Source organism: Pongo abelii, chromosome 8 (genome assembly GCF_028885655.2).
Source record: "Pongo abelii isolate AG06213 chromosome 8, NHGRI_mPonAbe1-v2.0_pri, whole genome shotgun sequence".
NCBI classification, from domain to species: domain Eukaryota; kingdom Metazoa; phylum Chordata; class Mammalia; order Primates; family Hominidae; genus Pongo; species Pongo abelii.
In genome coordinates, this window is record NC_071993.2 from 132,037,295 (window position 1) to 132,049,936 (window position 12,642).

At 38.7% G+C, this 12,642-nt stretch overlaps 1 protein-coding gene across 5 annotated transcripts in view; it reads left to right on the forward strand.

Annotated features, from left to right (window-relative positions):
- The window catches only part of ZRANB1 (zinc finger RANBP2-type containing 1), a 67,451-nt gene that overhangs the window by 44,414 nt on the left and 10,395 nt on the right, over positions 1 to 12,642 (forward strand). For all 5 annotated transcript variants that reach the window (XM_002821251.5, XM_009245896.4, XM_063727800.1 and 2 more), the window contains 4 exons: positions 3,708 to 3,895; positions 9,047 to 9,200; positions 10,711 to 10,782; positions 11,265 to 11,463. In XM_002821251.5, coding sequence (XP_002821297.1) covers positions 3,708 to 3,895; positions 9,047 to 9,200; positions 10,711 to 10,782; positions 11,265 to 11,463 — 613 coding nt within the window. The remainder of the gene's footprint in view (positions 1 to 3,707; positions 3,896 to 9,046; positions 9,201 to 10,710; positions 10,783 to 11,264; positions 11,464 to 12,642) is intronic.

A 12,642-nucleotide genomic window follows, 5' to 3' on the forward strand; every position in this document is an offset into this window, starting at 1 on the left:
CAGAGTGGCTTCAGCTGTCCTTTTGTCTTCATGAAGGAAAAAGGGACAGAAGGCATAATACATGTTTGTTAAATTTTCAAAAAAAGTACTAAGAGAAAGATGCTTTCGCTGGGCGCGGTGGCTCACGCCTGTAATCCCAGCACTTTGGGAGGCCGAGGTGGGTGGATCACCTGAGGTCAGGAGTTCGAGATCAGCCTGATCAATACGGTGAAACCCCGTCTCTACTAAAAATACAAAAATTAGCTAGGTGTGGTGGTGTGTGCCGTTAGTCCCAGCTGCTCAGGAGGCTGAGACAGGAGAATTGCTTGAACTCGGAAGGCGGAGGTTGCAGTGAGCTAAGATCGCGTCACTGCATTCCAGCCTGGGTGACAGAGCGAGACTCTGTCTCAAAAAAAAAAAAAAGATGCTTCCGTTACTCTTGGAGGCGTTGTGAGATGTCAGTAACCTAGAAAACATGTATACGTTGATTATCTTCTCTTGGAACTTTTCATTTTTTCCTGGCCTTTGTCCTATAAAGTGAGATTTTAACACTTGCATTTATTTGTCTTTTCCTGTCTACCAACTCTTCTACGTTATTCCTACGTTCTTTTTATCCCCTGACATTAAAAGGTGCTCAAAGTGTAATTATGTGAAGAACTCAGATATTTTGTAAGGTTTTTTTTTTTTTTTTTTTTTTTTTTTGCATATATTATGATGCTTTTTCCCTGCACCTTAAGTAGAAAACATGCGGTGGCTAAAACTTTAAATTATATGCATATGGGCCAAATCCTATTGCACACCATGTCTACAACAAAAACCTGTCTATGAAGTAACGTCTAAACTTTCAGAAGTTCTCTTTGAGCAGTGTGCAATAAAGACGTAGGAAAAATTGGGACAGTTCAGTGACATTTTCATGAAATTTGATTTGTAATAAATTTACTAATCTTTGTAGCTGAAAATGTATCAGTCACTGAGACTGTGAACTTTTACGCTTAATGAAAAGAATGAAGTTACATATTCCCCAAACACTAGATAATAAAATAATTTTATTTTAAATATTGTTTTTTACCTATATTTAAGTGATGTGTGTTTTTCATGCTCTGGGAAGTTTGGAGAATTTCATGCTGTCAAAAACTGAGAATAGTCTGTTCTCCTCATCTTTTGTATGTCTGCCATGCTGGGGAATGGGCAGTATGCCCGTTTGTAGTTTAATGCAGAGCATGGAGTAGGAGGGACTAATTAAGTGTTTTTGATAATTTTGTATTAGGTCAAATAGAAATCCTAGTTGTGTTTGTGTATATCGGCTTTATTGAGACATAATTTCACATACCATGCATTTCAACATTGTAAGTTCTGGTTATATTTTTAAAAAGCACTTAATGAAAGCAGAATGGGTGATATTATTGTACATTATAGTTCCAAAGTACAGTCTGCTAAATTTGTTGTGCTATGTAGTCTGCACCCCACCCCCCAGTGCTCATTAACTTCTAATTACAGAAATCTCTCAGAGACATTAGAGAGGAAATCTTAAGAATTTCTAAGATGAGATTCTTCTAGACTTCAGCTATATGGTGAGTTAGCTAAAAACAATAAAGTGATTTGAAGATCTCCCCTTCTTCCAAGCAAAAGAAGGAAGTTATTTGGTGCTTAGCTTTAGATTACCTCATCTTTGTCTTTGAGAAATAAGAAATAAACACGAACACATACAGTACAAACACCTACATACATGCATACACGTATATACACATAAATTGTACAGATCTTCCTCTTTGCTTTTTCAGCTAAATTGATCAGACTCTTGGGTTGTTTTTGGAAGTGTTTGGAACATTTTTTGTGTAATACAAAAAAATTTATAAGTAGATAATATTTTTAGATTAGAACTAAAGACTATAAAAGGTGCCTTGATGCTATGTATACCTGAAAATAGTCAAGGGTTTTGATAGGACTGAAGGGAAAGGTCGTTGCCTTCATACAGAAATGCTATGAAGTGAAAGGAGATGGCGTGGGCATGCTCAGTCCTAAATAAAATAAAACTGCATTGAATTATCTTAAAAGTTATGGGCCCTACCAGACTGTACTTAATTGTTCATTAAATAAGCAGAAGTTTCAGAGTTCTTTCTGTATTTGAACATAATAATTGGAAGCAGAAAACTCTTCAATCATAGAGTTGTTTTTAGTTCAAGTAGCACTTTCTGGTCTATTTGAAAGGCTTGCCCCTTTGGGAAGATTTATAGCCTTTATCTCATGCCATCCTTGATTAAGCTTTAGCCTTGACTTCTCTAGGGCGCACTGTTCCTCATAAGGATGTGTAAGGTGGGTAGAGGCGGGGCATTTGTAGCTGAACTTGTATATGCATAGCGAGGAATTTATCAAGCTACATTGCTATGAAAGTAAGAATTCCTGTAAGAAGGCATTCTTAATACAATGGGTTTTCAACCTGAACAATGTATATGTCTGTGTTCGGGGCAGGGGGTCATTTTTTTGGGGAGAGGATCGAAGTTTGCAGAAAGGACTGTTTTGAATATTGGAGTCACGTTTTCACTGTCTTTGTACTTCTCATATTGCCTGGCAAGGCGTTCCTGTATATGATGAGGATTCAGTAAATGTGGGAATTATTTTGAAGCCTTGTTATCTTTACTAATGGTAGAAAATTGTTGCATTTTACCAATCTGTTATATTCTAAGGAATATGTCTGATCTAATTCCTAATTCAAGATGGCAATTAAAATACTTTTTTAAAAGTACACTAAGAATATTTTTACCTAGTATTAGTATTCTATCCAGCAAACACATTTGTCTTGATGTAATTTAGGAAACACTTAAAAGTATTTGGTCCCACAAATAATTTTTTAAAAATTGTTTTAAACACTTTTTGTGGTAAATTGGAAGCTAATCTACTTTTTTTTTTTGCTCAGGCTGATACCCATACTTCACCAGACTGCTTAGTAGACAGTATTACTGTGTTTACCTAATATTAATTTGTGTTAAGATTAATAAAATGGTTGTGGTAATGGAATGTTCTTTATAGATTTGGGCAGAAGTGATATTTCTGTTTCCCCCCTACTCTAACTGGATTATAATGTTTTATTTTAGCATATTTTATTTGAAATCATCTGGTCCGATTTTTACTTTATTAATAATTCTTAATGGGTATAAGGAAGACTTGGCTATGAGAATCTGAAATCAAAATGTTGCCAACGTTTACTTACAGTGAAGATGGTTTCAGTTGCTCTAAGTTGTTTCAAAGCTAAAGAGCAGTATGGAAAGCTCAGCATTTGTTTTGATCTGCTTTAAGAATGCAGTGTAAAGGGCAGGAGGAGCTCAACACCAGCTGGAAGCACATCCCTGTCTCCTTGGTTTCTGCAGAGTCAGGATGAACACAGGACCAGAACCAGGGGCTCAGTGTCTCTTGTGACGTCTGGTTTCTCATACTAGATTATCGATCTTCGATCTAATTCATACAGTCTAATAGTTCCTCTAAATCTCACCAGACCCTGGAGCCTGCACTGATGGTAAGGTAAATATCTAGGCAGTTCTAGTTCTGGAAGGAAAATTTTTAAAGGGAAAGCAAAAAACTAATTTTCCTTACTCTTATAGGACATTTAAATGATGCATCAGGATCCAGGAAGCACAGAGAAACACTTAAAAGAGTTTGGAGTGATTGCTACGGTTTGTGTTTTTTGAAGAAAATGAGAATTAAATGCTTTTCTATCTTGATGCTTGTTTTAGGGGTTGTAGAAGGTGATTTAGCTGCCATAGAAGCATACAAGTCATCAGGAGGAGACATTGCACGCCAGCTCACCGCAGATGAAGTACGCTTGCTGAACCGTCCTTCTGCCTTTGATGTTGGCTATACTCTTGTACACTTGGCTATACGTTTTCAGAGGCAGGATATGCTAGCAATATTGCTTACGGAGGTAAGTTTGGCGTTTTGGTTAAATGTTTTTTTATATTAAGGAAACCTTTAGTTGTCATTTTTGATTTTATAATGTTTCTCTAAGCAGCTTTAAAATGTTTTGAATTCTTTTACCCCTTTTTAAAAATAACATTAAACTTAAGAGACTTAATTTTAAGGGTATATGCTTTCAGATATTTGAATAGTCACAAAAATGTTTGACTCATCATGTTTGGTTCATAGAAACCTGGGATGTATCTATCATTCTTTAGTCATTCAATTAATAGATATTTATTGTGCATTTACTGTGTGCCATGCACTAGGCTGAGAAGGGATAGAATTGTAAAGATACTGGCTCTTTCTTCATTAAATCTCCAGCAAAGTAGAGAAAAGAACAGGTAATTCTGTGCAGCCTGTGCCCTGGTAGATGTAAATGCCAAGCGTTATGCCAGTACTCGAAGAGTTTTGAGGTGTCTTGTCGTCTTTCTTATAGCAGGTTAATGTTTTTGCTGCAATTTGAAGAGAAAGAGTTAGGAGTTAGCCACATGAAGTGGATAAGGGAAAGAAGGGAAGTTGAGGAAAGCATTTTTACAGGGGGCAGAGATGGTGGAATTTGTGGTGAATCTAGGGACTTGCAGGTAACTAAGCATGGCTGAGATGGTGATTGGGAATGGAGAGAAGGGAAGTCTGAAAGATAAGCAGAGGCTGGATTATGAAGGATCTTCTGTGTCAAGAAATTTGAAGATTATCCCTAGGCACTGGATGGTGTTAGGTACAGGCGCAGGGGAGTGAGCAGAGCAGATTGTGTTTTGGCTGCTGCACACTGGAGAGGGGCGAGCCTGGTTAGGAGGGAGTTGGAGAGGTGCTGGCAAGAGCTTCTGCCAGAAGGGCAGAAGGGTAGCCATACAAGGGTACCCAGAAGGGTAGCCTTAGCAATGGGAAGAGGGTTAGAGGGTTGGAGAGACTGAGACAGGCCCTCAGTCTGAAGTAGACTGATTGGCTATGGGAAGATACAGTGTGGATCTACGTTGATTCTTCAGTTCCTGGCTTACATAACTAGGTACATGCTACAAATGATCGAGATCGTGTATGAATTATTCAGGGGATGTGACTACATTATCCAGGTTTTTTTTTTTTTTTTTAAGCTGGAGTCTCACTCTGTTGCCCAGGCTGTAGTGTAGTGGCACGATCTTGGCTTACTGCAACCTCTGCCTCCTGGGTTCAAGTGAGTCTCCTTTGTCAGCCTCCCAAGTAACTGGGATTGTAGGCACATGCCACCATGCCTGGCTAATTTTGTATTTTTAGAAAGGTGGGGTTTCACCATGTTGGCTAGGCTGGTCTTGAACTCCTGACCTCAAGTGATCTGCCGGCCTCGGCCCCCCAAAGTGCTGGGATTATAGGCATGAGCCACCGTGTCTGGCCAAGGTAACATTTTTTAATGGTGAGAGAAATAGAGTAAAAGTGAGAGAGTCATATTAATTGTGGGTTCAAATTTTGTCAGTATACATCTTTCATATGTACTTTTGCATAGTTGTTTATTCAAATTTGCCAATATTTGGGAACCACTACAGAGCACTGTATGGGGATTAAAAAATTTGAAGGTTAGATGGAAACATGATTGTAGTAGCTAACCACTGTGTCCAGTTTGGTAAGATTCCAGTGAAGCCGGGGTGGGGGTTTGAGAGACTAAAGGCCATGATGAAAACAAAAGGGCGGGCTTATTGAGTATAAGGGAGAAGGGAACTTTTCAGATAGAGGGATCCAGGTTTTGGAATGTGAGATAGAAGAATTGGAGTTTTTCTAGTGTCGAAGGCCTGGCTGCATTTGTGTTGTGGTGCCTAGTTGTGTTGTCTATTGTATATTGGAAGGGCTGTCAATGTGGAGTTGTAGTTGCTGGTGGTGACAGGAGCCAGGATAAAGAAGGTGATTGTGAACTAGGGTGAAAGTCTTTAGGGGCTCCCCTAAAGGTAGGTAGATTATTACAAGGTTTTAGAGGGGCCATTATGAGTCACTGAGCTCCTGAGACAGTCTGAGGAGTAACAGTGGGATGATGATAGAACATCAGTATATTTATTGCAGTATCACAGATTGTCTGGAAACTTAGCAGCTAAGACAACAAATGTATGTTACCTCACAGAGTTTGTGAGAGTTAGAATCCAGGAGCTGCTTAGCTGAATAGTTTTGGCTCATGATGTCATGAGGTTGCAGTCAAGTGGTCCAGGGCTGTAGTTGTCAAAAGACTCAGCTGGGGCTAGAGTGTCTGTTCCTAAGCCCACTCAGGTGGCTTTTGGCAGGAGGCTTCAATTCTGTGCCATGCAGGCCTGTCTACAGGGAGGCTCATGACACAGCAGCTGGTTTTACCCTCGACAAGTGATCCAAGAGAGGCACAGAGTGCAAGAGAGTGGTCCAGTGTCTTTGAAACCTGCAGTGTCTTTTATAAATGGATTTAGGAAGCAACATACCATTACTTTTGCTGTATTCTGTGGGACGTGTGGAACAACCCTGGAACAGCGTGGGAGAGGTGGAGGGGATTTGTTCCAGGCAAAGAGCAAAATTGGTCATGGATTCAGTCTCCATGGAGTAAATACTCCAAAGGACAGAATTAAAGGGGCCAGTAGGGAGACTGGAAGTGGGGGAGTCTGGACTAAGTCTAGACTAAGGGGGTGTGTTGCAGAGAATGCTCAGCCAAGTTCTTTTGGAATGAGAACAGGAGAACATTAGAGTTGGGGATATGTATGTGGGGCAGGAATTTTCATCGGTTTCTGTGTCATGGACCCTGTTGGTAGTCTCATGAAACTTACGGACTCCTTCCCAGAATACTGTTTTTAAATACATAAAATAAGAAGTAAATGAGATTACAAAGGAAATCAGTTGTATTGAAATAATAGCTACCAAAATACTAAACTAAATTTGTGATATATAAGAAAATACATTTTAATATAGGTAAAAAGTTGGGAATAATTGATTTAACTTGAATTAAAACCAAATTCCCATTAAAGTACATGGACCATTCCCAAGATCATGGACCCTAAGTTAAGAACTCCCAGCCTATGGAGATGGTTGAGAACCATAAGGTTGAAGGAGGTGAGAAGGTGAGTGGCAGGCTTCAGGGGCACATCCTGCTTAAGGATGGTGGTGGAAGCGGTTGTTTGGGGGCTTAGTTTCTTTCAGAATGTTTATGGTAGTCAGGGTCCGGTCCAGGTGGTTTTTGGAAAGGTTTTCCAGGTTTTTGGAAAGGGCCTGAGAGCTAGCTGATGGGAATAAGCTATTTTTGAATTTACTTCGGGGGAGCCATTTTAACTATGTTACTTGAGAAATAGTCAATTATATTCTGAAAATATTTAATATTTGGTTTTCCATGTTTGAGTGTTGACTAATGGTTGGGCTCATGGAGTTAAGATGTAGTGAGAATTTTCATGGTTAATGGTAATCTTGGCCAATAAAGTCTAGTTGAACTGAATTTCCATGTAGGAGTTTTTTAATTTTTAATTTTTTTCTTTTCTTTTGAGACAAGCTGTTGCCCAGGGGTGTGATCATGGCTTGCTGCAGCCTTGACCTCCCTGGCTCAAGTGATCCTCGCACCTTTCAGCCTCCCCAGTAGCTGGGACTACTGGTGCATGCCACTAATGCCTATCTAATATTTTGGGTTTTTTTGTAGAGGCAGAGTTTCATTATGTTGCCCAGGCTGGTCTTGAATTCCTGAGCTCAAATGATCCTCCTGCCTTGGCCTCACACAGTGCTGGGATTACAGGTGTGAGCCACTGCACCAGGCTGCAGTTTCAGGATAGGGAGTCAGGTGACTATGCTGGCTATGCGGGGTTTTTGAAATATTATTTCTTTGATAGCAATGGCAGTTTTCTGCATATATGATGTAGATAACATTATCATTAAACCTTACTCTTTGAGAAGAAGAAGAAGAAGGGGCTGGAAGACGTGTTGCGTCACACCCCACTGTGGCTGGAAGGCTACCTTTGGGATAGTTGTCCAGGTTGGTGACATCAGGGAATAGACTCACTCTGGGTTCCCACGGTATTCTCTTTGGGTTTTTTTTTGTTTTTGTTTTTGTTTTTTTGGCAGAGTCTCTTCTGTCGCCCAGGCTGGAGTGCAGTGGCGCGATCTCAGCTCATTTCAACTTCTTCCTCCCGGGTTCAAGCGATTCTTATGCCTCAGCCTTCCAAGTAGCTGAGACTACAGCTAATTTTTGTAGTAGTATTTTTAGTAGAGACAGGGTTTCATCATGTTGGCCAGGCTGGTCTCGAACTGCTGAGCCGAAGCAGTCCACCCGCCTCGGCCTCCCAGAGTTGGTGGGATCACAGGCGTGAGCCATTGTGCCTGGCCTTGAATTCTGTTTGTTACTTGCAGATGCTCAACTATGATTTTAGAATTCTGTGTATGTATTTTTATTTAGCTCCACAAACTAGATATGACTGAAATGTGAGGTTAAATTAAATCTTTGCAACATTTGTTGCTATTTAGCATTTTAAAAAGAATAAAAAAATAACAAAAGAAAGTTCTAGCCTTCCTTGGTTTGTTGTTTTCTTGCTTAGAGGCCTGTGCAGTAGTGCTCCCATCTCACTCCTGTCAGGCTGAGCTTCAGAGGTTGGCAGTCTGTGTTTAAACTTGGAGATGCCAAATGCTTTTTTAAAAACTCAAGAGTGGTAACAAATGGAGAGGAAGAAAGGGCTTGAGGTCAGTGGGAACTAACCCTTTAAATACCGTGCTTTTTAAAGTCCAAGTTAGGGTACTTGAAACTTGTGGGAGAAGAGTGTTTGCAGTTTTCCCTTTATCAGCTGTGATTCTCTACTTCTAAAGAATGTTTTTATTTGTGCACGATGGTTAGTCTACTTAGGTTTTCTGTCCTCCCTCCTCTTCCTGTGATGTGTCCATGAACAACACCCTTTTCCATACATTTTTATGTGCATCTTTGAGTATTTCCTTGTGATAAATTCTTAAGTAGAATTACTGAATCAGAGGATAAAACATTTTTATGACTGTTTCTGAAAAGTTATACTGGTATATACTTTCATTGGTAAGGAAATAATACCCAGTGTATTTTAAGATTAAAGAAAACCTTGAGTTATTGGGAAATTTTGCTGATTTCTTTTAAATACTGTTGTTTTCTGCTTCCATTTATGATACATGAGATGAGAGGAAAGTTTCTTTTGTATTTAAGGTGTCTCAACAAGCAGCAAAGTGTATTCCAGCAATGGTGTGTCCTGAACTGACAGAACAAATCCGGAGAGAGATAGCTGCCTCTCTTCATCAGAGAAAGGGGGATTTTGCTTGCTATTTTCTGACTGACCTTGTAACATTTACATTGCCAGCAGGTAACTCCAAAATCTAATGTAAAAAGACTTTTTCATTACATTTGTGTATGTAGGTGAAAAATGTTTCTGTTAGCACATAACATAGCTACTATATGTGCATCTTAAATTACTTGACTGTCATATATGCTGGAAGTGAGCATACGGAGGGCTACTTGTTAGTAGCTATCTGAGAGGAAGACAGCAGTTAATAGTAACGGATTTCTTTGTGGACCTCAGATTATTTTTTAAAAATCTGTTTTACTCTTTTATTTTTCTCTTCGGTTTTATTTTAGAATATCCTTTAAAAAAATCTCCTTTGAAAAATTTTCCCTTTTCATGCTTGTGTGTTATTTTGAAATTAGATAGCTATATTGGTTACCTGGTATTAAGAGATGGGATTAGAACATGAGCTTTTGATGGGTAGAGTCAGGTTATTTGAATTGAACACACTGCATTTTCTTGAATATGTCATTCCTTTTTTACTCATTTTATTTATTTCTACATGTTGGTGAAGCAACTTTTCATTTTTCAATTCATTGACAGTTGAAAACATCCTCCAGAATGCTTTTTGTCAGTTGGCATTGAATAAATACACCAAACACCAAAATTTTCTAAAATCTTTCATCTGAGATTCTGAGATGTTTGTTTTGTTGCTGTTTTTTTTTTTTTTTTTTTTTTTTAAATTGAAACGGGGTCTTGCTCTGTTGCCCAGGCTAGAGTGCAGTGGGCATCATCATAGCTTACGTAGCAGCCTTCAGCTTCTGGGCTCAAGGGATCCTCCTGCCATGGTCTCCTGAGTAGCTAGGACTATAGGCACATGCCACCCACCCCTGGCTAATTTTTAATTTTTTTGTAGAGATGGAGTCTCGCAGTATTACTCGGGCTAGATCTCAGTGTTTTTAATTTTTATGTTCAGACAAACGGATTTTTACAAATTGTAGGAGATAGTAATTAAGTTTTCTGAAATTGGAGGAAGTTTCATTTGAAATGCACTTGTTCTGTGTATTTAAGCTTACCCCAGAATGAACATTTTTAAAAATTTATTTTTTATTTTTATTTTTTGAGACAGGGTCTTACTCTATTGCCTAGGCTGGAGTGCGGTGGCAAGATCACGGCTAATTGCAGCCTTGGCCTCCCCAGGCTCAAACAGTTCTTTCACCATAGCCTCCTGAGTAGCTGGGACTACAGGTGTCTGCTGTGTTGTCTGATTAATTTTTGTATATTTTTTGTATAGAGACAGGGTTTTGCCGTGTTGCCCAGGCTGGGCTCAGAATCCTGAGTTTAAGCAGTCTGCTGGCCTCAGCCTCCCAAAGTGCTGGAATTATAGGTGTGAGCCGTTGCACCCGGCCCAGAAAAGAAATATTTTATATCACACATGTTATACTTACATATTAAGAAAAAGCTATCTGATAACCTTCAATGGAAAGGGAGTTATTTTAGAGAAAGTTACTAGTAGGTAATTAATAAGTGTAATTAAGTATAAGTTAAGTTATGAAACAAAAGATCTTTTAAGCTTGCTTTTTCTTTGTAGATATTGAAGATTTGCCCCCAACAGTCCAAGAAAAATTATTTGATGAGGTGCTTGATAGAGATGTTCAAAAAGGTAAGCATGGAATTAATGAGTATAATTTACCTTTCATCTGATCAAGTAAGTTTTGTTTAGTAAGGCATGGTGTAGTTTGGTGTGTAGTGAACTTGCTTTATTTTTATTTTAAATTAAAGATGTAAAGTCCTGAAGTTCAGTGTTATATTGTATGGTTCACTGTTATAGAGTGAACAAATAAAGATAGAAAAATTTTAAAACCTTGGTTCTCTGCTGCTTCCTGTTCCAGAATGTATATATTTCTATATTAAACACTTTTTAGAAAAACTGTAAAGAATTTAAAAGTTGATTAAATTATTCTAGAGACAGAAGATGTTTCAAGTACTCAAAAGTTTATATTTCAATTGGTCAATTTTATTTAGGTGTTTATTGGTAAATTACATATAAACTATTTTACATCTAGAAAATAGGTTCTTCTCCCCATGAATATTCTCTAATGACATAGGTATGGAAATGAACATGTGTTTAAATCCATCGTACAGAATTAGAAGAAGAATCTCCAATTATCAACTGGTCCTTGGAATTGGCTACACGTTTGGACAGTCGACTGTATGCACTTTGGAACCGGACTGCAGGAGACTGCCTACTTGATTCAGTACTACAAGCTACCTGGGGCATCTATGACAAGGACTCGGTGCTTCGGAAAGCCCTGCATGACAGCCTGCATGACTGTTCACATTGGTGAGCTGGCATTCTGCCCTATTTCAACCCAGGAGTGCATTTGCTGGATTATTTCCTTGTGGTGGTGGGATACTTTTTATGTCAGTTATATTTTCTATGGAAACTGGAGGAAAAACAGTTCATTTTGGACATTAAAATACTTTGAACATGTCCATGGTTTCTGTTTTTGTTTTTCTGCCAAGAAACGAGATAAAAGCAAGAATCAATGGTTTTTATACATTTTTTTTGCTAAATTTTAAAATAGAAACATTTGAAGCTTTAAAATGCAAGCATTTGTTTCTATAAGACAGAGGCAGTATATTTGAACATTTCAAATGCAGCATTTCAAGTTATATATAGTAGCCTTAAATATTGATAAGGCCATTGCTCATCTTTTTAGGGATTGATTGATAGATTGATTGATTGATCCGTCGATGGAAGCAGGGTCTGGCTCAATTGCTGTGCTGGAGTGCAGTGGTGCAGTCTTGGCTCACTGCATCCTCCACCTCCTGGGCTCAAGCCATCCTTCCACCTCAGCCTCCTGAGTAGCTAGAACTACAGGTGCTCATCCTCATGCCCGGCTGTTTTATGTATTTTTGGTAGAGATGGGGTTTTGCCATCTTTCCCAGGGTGGCTTTGATAATCCTGATCTCAAGCGATCCGCCAGCCTGAGGCTCCCAAAGTGCTTGGATGACAGGCCTGAGCTGCTGCACCCAGCCTTATTGAATGTTTGTGTTCACCTAAGAGGTTATCTTGACATTGTGTTACAAGTTTTTTTCCTTCCTGAGGGAGTCTTAAGATCACATTTTTTATTTTGCAAATTTTCAAACCAATGGAATAATTTAAAAAAAAATTCAGTGCAATAGATCCTGGTATTTTCTTCATTCAGTTGAGCAGTTGTTAACATTTTGTCACACCTGCTCCATGTCTGCATACAGAAAGACTCGTGGGTCAATTCGTTGTAGACATCATGATGCTTTGCCCTTCAAAGTATCAACATACATCTTTCCAGAATAAGAATATTCTACTCACCCACATCCCCATTCCTACATCTAAGTAATTCAACATTGATTCTGTTATCTAACAGTTCATAATCACATTTCTTCAATTGTATCAAAGTGTTCTTTATATATATATTTTTTAACAGCATGCAGTCACTGGAAAAATAATTGTTTTTGTGAATGAATAGTTCAGTCTTTA